The 14,954-nt window shown below is 36.4% G+C and overlaps 1 protein-coding gene across 3 annotated transcripts in view; it reads right to left on the bottom strand.

Moving 5' to 3' along the window:
• Nucleotides 1-14,954, bottom strand: part of LOC145688380 (protein Hook homolog 3-like) — a 168,742-nt gene that overhangs the window by 80,411 nt on the left and 73,377 nt on the right. For 2 of the 3 annotated variants that reach the window (XM_081762548.1, XM_081762550.1), the window contains exons 8-10: nucleotides 9,500-9,777; nucleotides 6,071-6,235; nucleotides 340-360 (exon numbers count right to left, since the gene is read on the bottom strand). In XM_081762548.1, the coding sequence (XP_081618674.1) occupies nucleotides 340-360; nucleotides 6,071-6,235; nucleotides 9,500-9,777 (464 nt within the window). The remainder of the gene's footprint in view (nucleotides 1-339; nucleotides 361-6,070; nucleotides 6,236-9,499; nucleotides 9,778-14,954) is intronic. The other variant, XM_081762549.1, reaches the window with a different exon arrangement.

Raw genomic sequence — 14,954 nt, forward strand, 5'->3', positions numbered from 1 at the left:
AACGTATATATATTTATAAATAACATTTTCAGTGTTACAACTATCACCATGCATAAAAAATAGTAAAGAACCATGCAGCACAGCATTCTTGAACAAGTTCATTAGAGACAATAATACCAAGATCCCTCCCCTGCTCCTCATTACTCCGCATATCGAATGAAAGACAGCGTACTTAATGGAGTAAGCTTTGAATATTATTGCGAAATAACGTCTTTCTAAACAAATGTTATATAATGAAAACAAGCTGCACTTACAGCAAATAAAGGTAAAAGTAATAAATAAATAAAACAGACTATGGAGATACGTTCATAAGCATTTTTCTCTACTGAGTAGTTTTACCTGATTTACTTCTTGCAAGGCCTGGAAAAGAAACATTACCAACATGTTGTTACAAGTAACCTACATGTGATTCACACATGTATTTCAATGAAGTTTGGAGAATAAATAATGCTACATCAGAGAACTCACAGAATAAAATAAATAAGGATCTATCAACATACATGAAGACTAATAAACAAGTAAATTAAAAAACAACATAAAACCATTTTTTTATAATGCCCTTTACTCACATGTGTAAATAGGTATTATGATTCAAACATGTAAGATTAAATCCTTGTTTTATATAATCCTATCTACAAACTGAAGTGTAGGGCTATGCAAAAGAGGAGGACTGGTTTCCATTTCATAATAATAATAATAATAATAATAATAATAATAATAATAATAATAATAATAATAATAAAGTTTAATCACAGCTCTTAGGTAGTTACCTGATTCTTAATAAGTTTTAAGTGGAAGTCCACGATTGGAATCGTGATTTAACTTCCAAAATGATACCTAACAAGAACACTTCCCCTTCGACAATATCAACAGTATACTAAAACCTATCAATAAGTCGTGTGCCAAGAAACAAACCTAACGCTTGAAAATTGATTTTACCTAATATATATATATAATAACTCAGAGTGAATATATCGATTAATGCAGTGGTTCCAAACCTTTTTTTTCTGATGACACACATTAATGAATACTAACATCGTGACACAGTTACGTGTTTTTTTTTCTTTACATTAATCTAAAATAAATAAAAAGAGTGTTTGTCTGTGTGCACTAGACGAGTGGACCGATAGTTACCAAATTTTGGTAGCGGGTACCTTGGTCCAGGCCCCAGACCAAGACGAAGTTTTTTTTTTAAAAAAAATTCGAGCCAGGGGGTCTCAAGGGAAAACGTTCACCGAGACAGGTGAAAGTAGTAGAAAATGACTGATATTAGTGTCAAATTCATAGTTTTCGCGGTCGCTGGGATCAACGGTGACACTTCTATTAGCGATGACTTCCAAATTGAGCTACCACTGCATGCGGGCCGGGGGGTTACCGAGACATGTAAAAATAATCGAAAATGACCGATATTAGTGTCAAATCCATAGTTTTCGCGGTCGCTGAGATGAATGGTGATACTCCCCAGGCGTTGACTTCCAAATACAGCCCCCACCGGCTGGGGGCCAGACTTTTTTTTTTTTAATTCGAACCAGAGGGTCTCAGGGGGCGTTTAGTAGTAGAAAATGACTATTTTTTTCCCCTTTCGTTGTTCAGTTTGTTTTACATAGATATTTTATCTGGCCCATGCGAAGAATAGGTATTTCAGCTAGTAATAATATAAATTATAGTAGTGGACGAATACAAGTTTCCATGAAGCAGTGACTCTATGTAGTTCTGAGCATTGTTGCTGCCGCTGGAGGCGTTCATTGATATAGTCTATTTAAAATTGATTTTATCTAACTTTAAATAATATCTGACTCTTAAATTATGAAATTTTGCGACATACCCTACAGAGATGCGCAACAGACCGGTTGGAAATTTCTGAATTAGTGTGTATAGTTTTATGTAGGGAACATAGTGTACACTAAGTGAAGACTGGGTTTCTAATACTTTCTTCTAATTGATTCATTGAGAATCTTTTAATAACTTTCGTCCTGGGGACTCCTTGTTAGATATTTTTGAGCATGACTGTACAGTTGTATTCAGAATGTACGCTTTCCTGAGCATTATTTTGCGATCTCGTAGCATAGACTTGCAAGTATAGTGTAGTGTGTAAGTAGATAAGATATGCTTGAGAGAAATATCAATGTGTTTTAATTCTATACACGGAAATAACTATGTCTTTTAAGAATAAATATGGCTCGGTTTTTAACCGATACATCCAATATTTACATTTCGTATGTTTCCATATCAATTTTAATTCTAAAAAATAATGTCTATCAATTCTTACTTCTCGGACACTAAATAAGAGTACATCCGAACCTTGCATCTTTAGAAATTACATTATTTTTCCCATTATGAAGTTGAATCTGACTTAATTTTCTTATCTCGTATATTCTTCAATACTTCATATGGAATTAATAATCGAACAATATACATGTAACTGTACACTGAATTGCAAGCATCCACATAATACTTCTTGGTCCACCTTTGCCACTAAGAACTCCGAGCACGTTCTCTCAGATATTTCGCTAGGCACTGGTAACTATACACGGATATCTGCCATTATATATCCCGGGAGCAGCTCATAACGAACCGACAAAGATCGGTGAAACTTACATGCTTCAAATTGCCCGTTAGACAATACCATGACAGGAATATGATCGGGAGAGTTAGGGTTCAATCTATAAAGGACATCCATGTTAGAATGTTCCTCTCGTCCACCATACACAACTCTTTCTCGGTAGCACCACGCATCATCGTTCTGGAATATGTTACCCCCATTACTACAAGCGTTGAATTGCGAAGTGTAGATTGTCCCAAAATACAATTCACAATACACAGAGGGGATGTCATATGGCAATCCATAGACAAGAAGTCTCATTCCATGCGAACAGAAGCATCCCCACACCATACACCCTTCCTTACCACTCATTATGCACGAAGAATCCATATCTTGTGCCGTTGGCCTTAAACACGTACACGCACCAACTAGCAAAAACCACGCGATTCATCGAACCAACGCATCCTCTTCCAATCTCTGGCTGTCCAATCAATATGATCGTGGGTTTAGACGACACACATTTGTTGGTGTCGCTATGTTAAGAGTGAGTACCGAGAAAGTCGTAAGTTGCAGAACTCTATGAGCATATGTGTGTGCCCTAATGTCATGTCAGACACAGATGATGTGCATTCAAGGCTGTATAGCTGTCGTAATGTTAGGATGCTGATAGTGCGCTTTAACGGTCAGTTTTACCCGACGTTCACCTTGTGGTGCAACCTTCTGTACATCCTTGCAGTTCTTCCTTTTGACGATTGGTGGCATGTTCTCGTACCACTCCCAATACATACTCATTACACTAGAAAGAGTTCACCCAACCAGGTTCAATCTCTAGGTTATTGATGCACCCCACTGCATGGGTTCCCATAATCATGCCCTATTTCGAAAGGCGTTAAATCTTTAATATATTTTATTATCAGAAGTCATATTTGTAAACACGTGGTCTCAAATGTGTTCTCAAGACTGCACACAGTCGCGTGGTGGTTGCAACTGCAATTGTATGAACATTCAATGTATTTTCTTATTTATTAGTTATTTTGCAGAATGTGCGTGAGTAATTAAAGCATGATTGCACAAAATAATTTTAACACATATAAACAGAAGCCTGGTAATGAAAGCTTTGATAATAATGCGTAATCGTGTCGACTAGTGCAACTTGGATGAAAGCTTCAATGATGAAATGCATGCAGCGAAATTTTTAGAGAAATTCTTCACTTCGGTGCATCCTACTTGTACATGATATGCGCTTGCATTTCTTGAAAGTGTTTTGTGAAGCTAAACTGTACTTAATGAGTTAATAAAGTGGCATTTATTTCACGTGAACTTGAACTACTTATTACAAAATGCAACAACACTAAAAATACATACATATACAATATTCTAATACATACATGATAAAGTTACGTTCTACATCTCTAAGGAACCAGGCAGTTCATGATACTTATCACAAAATGGGATGTGAGCCATGAGAAATGATTGCTCTTAAAATACTTACTGCTCACCAAATGGAATATGCAATAATTCCTATACAATAAAACATTGTTTCAGTGTTAAGGTACATAAGCCAATTTCACAACGTTAATACCAATAAGTCATATTCTTGCATTAATGCATGTCTTTAACCTTTGCAATAACCCGTTGCTGATCCAACTTGTCCCAGTTGATTGCGTGGCCAGTTGAAATGAAATCTTTAATTTTTACGTCCCACGGTTATGCCGGTTAGGCTAAAGGAGACGGTGATGATGAGAGATGAGTGAAATGGTGGAATGAAGAAAGTGGGAGGAAACGGGAGAATCCCGAGAAAACACACGAGCACGGTGTTTGTCCACCACAAAGTCCACACGGCGCGAGCTGGGATCGAACGAGGGACCCCAAGCACCGGAAATGAACGCTCTACCACTGAGAAACCGCGCGTGGCCAGTTATGGCGAATTATAAACAGGTTTATTTAACAGACCCCTGGCTATGTTCAATATTGTTCATGTCACTCCAGTCGAACGAGATCTGCATCAAGAAGAAAGTCACCAATGATGTCTATTCGATGGTTGCGTGACTTATAATTGAAGACTAAGTTTGATCCCTAATGCTGGCGATACAGTTACAGTTACGGATTAGAGGAAGTTGTTCCTATGTGTCTGGAATACCAGGACAGTTTTATGGTGAACATCATGTAACTCTACAATTGTCAGAAACAAAATATATGTGGCATTCGTAAAAGTACCTTGTATTAATTCTGAAGATCCCAGTCTGCAAAATTGTATGTCCACATATAATATTCCCCATTACACAGATGTATATCAGCTTGGTTTCGCGCTGAAATCTGCAATGAAGGTTAAAATTACGCAGCCTGTTTCTTATACAGTAATTCCGCTCGACACATGATATCTTGTAATCCCAAGAAACTGCTATTTAAAATAGCAGTGGCTGTGGGTTCACCTGAACCAAAAATCGCAGCAAATGGTTATCAGCTGCAGTTGTGACTTGCAGATGACATATGTGAGGCAAGTTATCAACAATACTTGTATCTTTTGTAACAATTCCATGCCTGCACTATATCTCTCTGATTGACGCTGACATGTCTCTTATTTATGTCCTTGATAGTTTTCCTGGCGATACGTGTCAATATGAACACGATCGAACTTCGAGATTTGGTTCTTGCTATAGCACAACTTTCATAGAAAGTTCAAAGCAAGATTACACTGATTCCTTCCTAACTTAACGACTTCAACTAATATGCTACCTATCCTTGTTTACTTTCAACAGGTATCACCAGATATATACATAATAATAGAATGCCCATTCTCTGCACGAGATGAATAAGGCTTATGGAAAATATTTTAAAGGTACATAAAACTATCTTTTAAGATACTTTGATGCAGTTTGATTTCACTGGAGCTACACAAACCACCACAAAATCATCCCTAGATAACTTTTCACAAGAAGATCGAATCCGAATTCATTCTTTTATACTCCAAACAAGTGGATTTGCCCATTTCCCGCAAACTGTTAGGCAAAATCTTTTGTCGATCCTTATCAACTTTTTTTTATTTATTTTATTTTTAGAGGAACCCATTAATGCTTTGTGAAAGTTGAAATAAAGTTAAATCGCTTTCTAACACCCGTGGAAATTGTTAGTCAAACTTCTAATCTTCAAAATGAATTTTCGAAAACCCCCCGCTACCCTCCTCAATCTCTTTTCTTCGTTTCGGAACATTGGATAGATGAACTTTTGGCATAATATATTTACATCCTGTATGTCAAAATATCGAGAACACTAATTTCGTTGTTTTTTAACTTTAGCGTTCCTTTCCAGCACCAAGGTTGTATGAGACTTGCACCTACAGTTTAAGATGGAATCCGAACCACTGAAGCACGTTCAAATTTTAATGCTCTTCGCCGAGAATCGAATGCAGGACCATGTACACCTGGTATCTCGCGCCAGCCACTAGATCAGTGTGGCGAGCTACCGATTTCTTGAAAACTATCTGTTCATTATATTTTGGTATTCCACATTTCAACATATTATACTTACCTCTTTCTCTCTCTGGAGTGCTTGAAGCTTTTCATGAAGTTTTTTGTTTTCAAATTCAGCTTTGTCTGCTTTCTTAGACTCTTCGCTCAACTTTTGATGAAGTTCAGTTACTTGCTTTTTATACATTTCAATTTGAGGTTTCCACGTACCACTTCTTTTTATCTCCTACAACAAGAAATATATTTATCAACAAGAATTTTAGGAATGATCCAAAAAAAAAAAAAAAAATGGATCAAAGATTGTGATCTTGTCCAAGAATTTCAAGAATGATAAAAAAAAAAAAGCATCTATAGATTACGATCTTGGCCAATAATTAGTTTCTGGATTAGGGGCCTCAAAAGTTTGGAACACCCCTAAATTGAGTTTTCGTATTTTCTACGGAATAAGCACATCATACTGAGGTAAGTGATAATTTGGGTTTGGCTACACTATATGTACTTCTCCAGATATAAGGCGTACAAGAAAATGTTTGATTGAATGAAATATATTGAATTTTTTCGATCAGGGGAAACAACATTTTTGAACGGCCCCTAAATCGAGTTTTCATATTTTTTATGGAATAAGGACATCATAGTAAGTAAATTGTTAGTTTTGGTTTGGCTACACTATATGTAGTTCTCAAAACAAGGCGTACAAAAAAATGTTTGAATGAAATAGATTGAATCTTTTGATCAGGGGTCACAAAATTTTTGAACGTCCCCTAAATCGAGTTTAAATATTTTTACCGGAATAAGCATATCATGCTGAGTTAAGTGATAGTTTGGGTTTGCGTACACTATATGTACTTCTCCAGCTATAAGGCGTACAAGAAAATGTTTGATTGAATGAAATATATTGATTTTTTTCGATCAGGGGCCACAAAATTTTTGAGCGACCTCTAAATCGAGTTTTCGTAGTTTTTACGAAATATGCACATCATACTGAGTAAATTTTTAATTTTGGTTTGGCTACACTATATGTAGTTCTCAAAATATGGAGCGTAGAAGAAAATGTTTGATTGAATGAAATATATTGCTTTTTTTCGATCAGGGGCCACAAAATTTTTCAACGGCCCCTAAAGCGAGTTTTCATTTTCTTATCGGAATAAGAACATCATGCTGAGTTAAGTGATAGTTTTGGTTTGGCTACACTATGTGTAGTTCTCCAGATATAAGGCGCACAAGAAAATGTTTGATTGAATGAAATATATTGAAATTTTTGGATGAGGGGCCACAAAATTTTTGAACGGCCCCTAAATCGAATTTTCGTATTTTTTGCGGAATAAGCACATCACACTGAGTTAAGTGATAGTTTTGGTTTGGCTAAATCGTATGAAGTTCTCGAGATATAAGGTCTACAAGAAAATTTTTGTCTGAAATATATTATATCTTTTGATCCAAAAAGAGTAGTGAGTAATGAACAGTAACATTATATACCACAATACTATATCACAACTAACTTCGTTCTTTCATAATCTTACGAAGCATTTTATGAACAAGTAGAATTTCATTTAACCCATGAGGGACTGGACTGCCTATTTTATACAACTCTTTAAAGTCGATTCTCAGGATCGAGAACGTAAAGTCACAGTAATACGGAATAATATGGAATAATACGGAACTATTGGTCTCTTTCATAGTCATAGTCACGTCCAGTAATATGAGCGAATAATACTCAATAGCTCTACAAAGTCCGGTTAAATACAACTGACATAACTCAACATACTTCCCGATCCTCAACTGAGGATTTTCTTTTCCCAACATCTTGACTAATTGGTGTTTAACGTCACTTTTTAGTACATGGACGTTATACAAAACAGAATCTAGTGACTAAAGTGAAATCCGAAGCACATACACACAAAAAGCACGAACTTTCAGCAATTAGCTATAAAAAAAAAAAATCTAGATCTTGTATTATTTGGACCACATATTGCAGTTTCGGCCTTCTCTGGGTATTTCTACTTTTGATATTCTTTCCATGTCCAATAGCATGATCCTTCCGTATCTTATAATGAAGTGCCCAATCACATTTCTCCTTTCTGAAGTCATATTCAATATACTCTTTTTCCATTCTACAATTTCACATATTATTATTTGATACCTTATCTAATTTTTATCTATCTTCTATAGCATCACATTTCGAAAGCTTCCATTTCGAAAGTTTCCCTTCTCATAGAACCTAACATTGTTGTTTCACATACATGCTCGATATGCTTTCTTAGGTCATTCATACATCTTACATAAGTACCTTTATGTGTTGAATTGGCTGACAATATGTTAAAGTGACACTACTCAGCTAACCTGTTCTTATCATTTCCTTTTCTTCTTCATACACTATACACTATTTCCAGTTATTTAAAGTAAACAGTATTTATAGGGAATGATAAACTTAGCATTACATTAACTTTTGTAGATAAGAATTTGAAACCTCTACTTCCTTTCAGGTTGCCCAGGAAAGTAATAACTTAAAATACTGCGTGACCTACCACTCTCGCAGGTGTGGACATGAACGAGCGTAGATTAAAATACAGAGCGCTTCAAGTAAATCATAATCCGTGAATTTCAGTCTCGACCTAAATACATACACATATAAAAGTATAGACACGCGATTACTATACTGTTGAATCATTTACATATAAGGCCTTAAAGGAAATCTTTACACATGAATGTCGCAGCAACATTAGCAATGAAGAAAGTAAATTGTGTTAGAAACAACCTAAGGAGTTAGAATGAAATGAAATCTTTTGAGTTTTACGTCCTGCGGTTATGCCGGCTAGGCTAAACGAAACGTGATGATGATAAATGAATGAAATGGTGGAATGAAGAAAGTGGGAGGAAACGGAAGAACCCCGAGGAAACTTATGCACACGGTGATTGTCCACCACAAGGCTCACTTGGCGCGAGTTGGGATCGAACCACGGACCCCAAGCAGCAGAGGTGAACGCTCTTCCACTGAGCCACGGTGGCTCCCAGGAGCTAGAATGAAATGCACAAAAAAAGTGAATGATGGATACAAGTCAATGTAGGTCTGTGATAGCAAAGGAAAAATGATTGGCTAATTTTTTTTTTCTAATGGTCATACTTGTATCTCAGGATGTTTCTGCTACTAAAAGCAATATGTTTCCTAACACTTCATTACACAGCGTTCAGTTTCAAGGTTTGTGTATGCTCTTTTTCAATTATCAATAAGAGAAAGGTATGATAAGATAACGCAATTCTACAAAGCGTGACAAATGTTAATGACAGAAAAAATCTTGAACGTAATATGGGATAATTTCACTTTTTTAAAGATACTAAGAAACCTATTTCTGCAAATCGTATATAAATGTTAATTCCTTTCTCATCATTACAAATAAAAAGGGTGCGATATGATTTAAGTTAGTACTATTATTTTCACACCTTTGCTTTCATGGAAACATCAGAAATCATTCTATACTAAATTCTTACTTACTCCTTCTAAATATATAACTTGCTGCATATACTCCGTATTTCTATCTTCTAAAATTTTCATTTGTCTCTTAAAATCACTAAAATCCTCCAATTTTTTCTTGTATGATTCTATGGTGGATTCGTATTTTCTCGCCTTGTCCGCCGTTTCCCGAAGAAAATCAACTTCATCTTTCAATTGGCGTGCCTCACTCGCTTTCACGAGCAAATCTTCTTGTTTGGCTTGAAGATCAAGAAGCTCCTTCTCTAAACTTTCTACCTTAGACCTATAGTCATCTCGAGCTTGAAAGAAAACAATCATTCACATTAAACTAAACAAATAAAAAAATAAAAGGAAATAAATAGTTGCCAATAACCTTCTTAAAACTATCCGTTTCAATTTACGATTTATTGTCCCGCACTTCTATTCTGTATAATAAAGGGAACATACTCTCGCAGAGTCAAACCAATATTTGCTAATGATTATTTCCTTTATTCAATAATTTTCATGCTCTTTAAACATTTGTTGCAGATACTACGTTGCTACTTATAAAATTACGAACAAAATGGAAAAATAAGAAGAAAAACGAAATTAAAAAGAAGAAAAAACGCAGATAACGTCTTCTGCAAAATATTTCTACGATCTAATGAAACTTTGTTGCTCACTATACAATCTTGACCAACAGTTTTTCTTTTCCTCATTTCTGAAACAAATTTTAGAGGTAACTTTAGAGACCCCTTGTAACTTTTAATGATTTCTCTAATTTAAAAATTAAACTAGATACATGCAAATAGAACCTTGGATATCTGAAGGAATAGTATAACAGCAAAGAGACTGAAGCAATATACAATAAAATCTATGCATGTTAGCCATCTGTGGTCTCACTGAAAACTGCCCAACAGAAAATTACATATAAGCATATTTTGAAACAAAAAATTAAGTACTTCTAATAGTCAAATTGAATAGCTATACACAATTTTATAAAGAATGTACGATGGAGGAAAAGAGTTTTAATTATCAAAAGGCACACAATTCATAAATATATAAAATGTATATAAATAGTAAAAAATAGTATATGTATTACTAGCAGCGTTCACCCCGCTTCGCTGCGGTCACCCCGGAACGCAATAAACTTTGTTACTTAGATAATTTTTACTTTTTCGCTTTCAAGTGATATGATAAAAACCATAGAAGATTGCAGTAAATGTTAACATTATATCGCCTGTCATTTATGTTAACCCGCCCCGCTTCGCTGCGGTCACCCCGGAACGCAATAAACTTTGTTACTTAGATAATTTTTACTTTTTCGCTTTCAAGTGATATGATAAAAACCATAGTAGATTGCACTAATGTTAACATTATAGCGCCTGTCATTTATGTTAACCCGCCGAGTCACATGGTCATGCGGGTTGCATATAAATACGTTTATTTTTACCTATGATGAACTAATAACAAAGGATTTGTACGTATGGACACTTGAATGGTCAATTATCTCAAGACACTGGTAATTAAAAATTAAAGTGATATGATAAAAACCATCTAGGGTCCAAATCCTAACAACCCCCGAAAAATGAAAGAAATTGGTTCAGCCGTATTAGCGTGATGAGTTCACAAAGGATTTGTGCGTTCTCTTTTATATATATAGATATGTAACAATATAGTGTCTGATTTTCTCATTCAGATTTTACTGCCACAAATTCAATGCCCGAACATCTTTCAAAAACTTATTTATCTTTTCCGCCGAAGTCAACTGACATATCGTCGCATGGGAACCAGAGGAAAGTAACTCCAATAATGCGGTTTTCGCTTTCTTTATGTTTGGACATAATTTTGAAAGGTCTACTTGGTGTAAATGGAACGTAACGCTATCTGTTCTCCTTTCGATCATCTGTTGTAATGTAGCTCAATTACCATCTTATTAAAAACACATGTTTCTAAGAAAATAATATTTTTGTCCTCTTGCCTGCAAACATACGAAAATGGGGTTACGTTCCTCTGGTTCTCATGCGACGATATGTGTATTCGACACTCACAATTGGCTGTTAATATTGTTAATATCCAACTTCAAACATTTCCTTGAGAGCCAATCTCAGACTTTTCTACGAAAAACAAGTAATGCTTTTTTATTTTTTAATGTATTTAACAAATTACTGGAGATCCCCATTATAAAGGTTCTTCTCATATGCTTTTCAGGTCACTGATATTTCAAGTAACCTTCAGACGCTCTTGTCCAAGAATCTCTCTATGCATCAAAAAAACAAGAAAACCAGTTAACCACGTACATTCTGCTGTACAAGTATTTTGCAATATGTCATTTTAGGTGGCCAAGATACACAAATGAGTGCTACTGTTTATAGAAATGAGTTTAAATTACGACACTGAGTGCTCATGAATTGCGACCACCTATCTAGTACTTCGCTGTTTCACCTTTTGTTCAGAGAACGGCCTGGACACGGCGTGACATGGATTCTGGTAGTTACTTTTATATGTGTCCACGGGGATCTGACACCATATATTCCTGATGGCACTCCACAATGAATTCACAGATATTGGTGCAGGAGTCATGGTGCAAAAAGCTCGTTCCACATAAATGTTCTACAGGATTAATACCCGTGAATTAGGGGGCCAATTCATATGCTACAGCTCCGTAGAATGTTCTTTAAGCCAAGCAACTACAGTCCTGGCTTCGTGGCACCGTGCACTGTGGTCCGGGAAAATGCCGTCCTCGTGTAGGTAGGGTGTGCGTGATCTTCTACCACATGCAGGTACACAACGATGTCTCCCTGTGGTCCGTGCACACCAACGGTCCCAGTCCATACCAACAGAAGCATCCCCAAACTAAACAGCCGCCTCCACCTGCCTGTACAGTACGGAACATGCACGAGAGGTCCATACCTCCATGCTGTAGGCGCCAAACATGCACACACCTGTCCGAGAGCAGTAGCACAAACCGTAATTTGTCGGACCAACACATCCTTTTCCAATCATCTACGGTCCAATTGGTGTGTTCCTGTGCCTAAGCGCGACGAAGTCGGCAGCTACGAATCGTAAGAAGTGGGTGACGAGAAGTTTGGGTCGTCTACTGTGGAACTTCATGCATGCCAGTGTACGCTGTATAGTTTCATGGGGTATGGGTGTTGTGCATCCATCATTGTACTGACCACGTAATTCCCGGACACTGACGGTTCGTTTGGTTGTCACCAGCTGTTTGACGCTACGCTGGTTCTACGTCAAAACCGCGCAAACAATAACAGCGATGGGCGAAAAGAGCGCGTGTAAAAACAGCGTCGACAAAAACAGCGCATACAAATACCGCGTGGACAAAAACAGAGCATGCAAAAACCGCGTGGATAAAAACAGCGCATGGACGAAAACCGCGCAATAATAAAAAGAGCGCATGAAATACCACGTGAACAAAAACAGCGCATGAACAAAAATCGCGCAAGGATAGAAACAGCGCATGGACAGAAAACATAGATGAACATTTTGCACTAGTCTCGCTCGCGCTCACTTCTTTCAACTGGGCTCGCGCTCACTCGGGCTTGCAATCACTTACCTCAATTCGGCTCGCGCTTCCGACCACTTCCCTCAACTGTTCTCGCAACCACTCGCACTCGCTATCACTTGGGCTCGAACTCACCTCTCTCAACTGAGCTACTACCTCACTTGGACTTGCACTCACACGAACGGGTCAAGATAGGAATTAGCTTGAGAACCACTTCCACAGTCTGTTTACAATTTTTATAGACATCCTTAGGAAAGATGAGTCAGGAACAATTACAGCTGAAGTCCCTTAAGTTTGACAACCCAAATGTCTTTACTATATTTCAGGTTGCATAATTGACAGGCACTCTTCCTAGTTAAATGGATATAAGGGCAAAAACAGCGCATGGACAAAAACCGCGCAAGCAAATACCGCGTGGAAAAAACAGTGCATAAACAAAACCCGCGCAAGGACAAATACAGCGAATCCAAATACCGCGTGGACAAAAACAGCGCATGAACAAAAACCACGTAGGGACAAAAACAGCGCATGAACAAACACAGCGCATTCAAATACCGTGTGAGCGAAAACAGCCCATGGACAAAAACCATAGATGAACATTTTGCACTAGGCTCGCTCGCGCTCGAGCTTAACAGCCAAGGACTTTCACGAGTTTTATTTCTCCGTCCAGAGATGGAGTTAGCATCGCAGTCGGTCTTGCCTCCGCTCGCAAAAACGTGTGTGAAAATGTTTGTTGTTTAATTTGATGTTGCCATCTCAATAATGAAAAAGTGTTAAATACAGTCAAATCAGTTGACAAATAATGAACATAAAGAACATAATTGTTTTATATATACACAATTCTTCTGTATATTTATACGTGTATGTTTGTGTGTATTGGTAAAATAAGTCATAGTTTTCGTCTAATAATAAGAAAACAGTCTATAACATGTCATGAAATCTCAAACACCCTCCAATCGCCCCTTTTTGTTCCAAGCCTCGTTTAGAAAGGAAAACGCCTGTGGGGGCGTTAAGCCATTGTTAAGAACCAGTGATCGAAATAATGAAAATAATTTCAAGATTCTCATCATTATTCGGACCCCCTTGAAGTCTCAGAAAAAGGAAAAAAAAAGTACTGAAAGTTTTTGATAAATGGGAATTTCTTGTTTTATCTTCATTCTTGTACATTTTCAGAATACGAAATACCAGTAAATTAAATACATTTAAGTAGAGAAAAGGAAGAAATGAAATGATTACTTGTTCTGTATTGCTTGGTATATAATGTGTTTCTATGGAGTATCTGATACGTTTTATTATTATTATTATTATTATTATTATTATTATTATTATTATTATTATTATTATTATTATTATTATTATTTCTCTGTGCACGAAAACGCGTACCAATGAGTGCAATATCGCGCTAATACACTTACGTTATTTTTATTTTTGTAAGTAACCCTTTAACTTCTTCCTTCTGTTCCCAATATTTATATATTTTCAACCCATCAAGTCTTTTCTTCTGTTACGAAATAAAATACTAATGTATTTAAAAACAGATTTTGTTCGATTTAGAGATGGAAATTGTACAGTAATTTGACTGTCCGCAGATGTACATCAAAACCCGATTACCGTACGAAAAAGTGCGATAATTTTAAATCTTGAGCTCTTATTCCTCAATATAGTCCCAAAAACTATTACTGTTTGTAATAAAACAGTAATACTACTTTTTAAAGAAGGAAAACGTTCCGTTTAGCTGATTTTGAGGAAAAAAGAAAACACTACTCAGCCGAGTAAGGAAGTTTAAAATGTCGGGGGAAACCTATTTTATTACGCTTCCCTAACAGACAGATAAAGGGAGTAAGGCATATGTTTACATCTCCCGTGACTGCAATAGCATTATTTATTCTTTTATTCATGTTTATTTATACATTATGTTTGGAGGGTTCATTTCACATATACAGTACAAAGAAAATTTATATAGTAACTACTTTA

This window comes from Thermobia domestica, chromosome 6 (genome assembly GCF_964235325.1).
Source record: "Thermobia domestica chromosome 6, izTheDome1.hap1.1, whole genome shotgun sequence".
Classification (NCBI taxonomy): Eukaryota; Metazoa; Arthropoda; class Insecta; order Zygentoma; family Lepismatidae; genus Thermobia; species Thermobia domestica.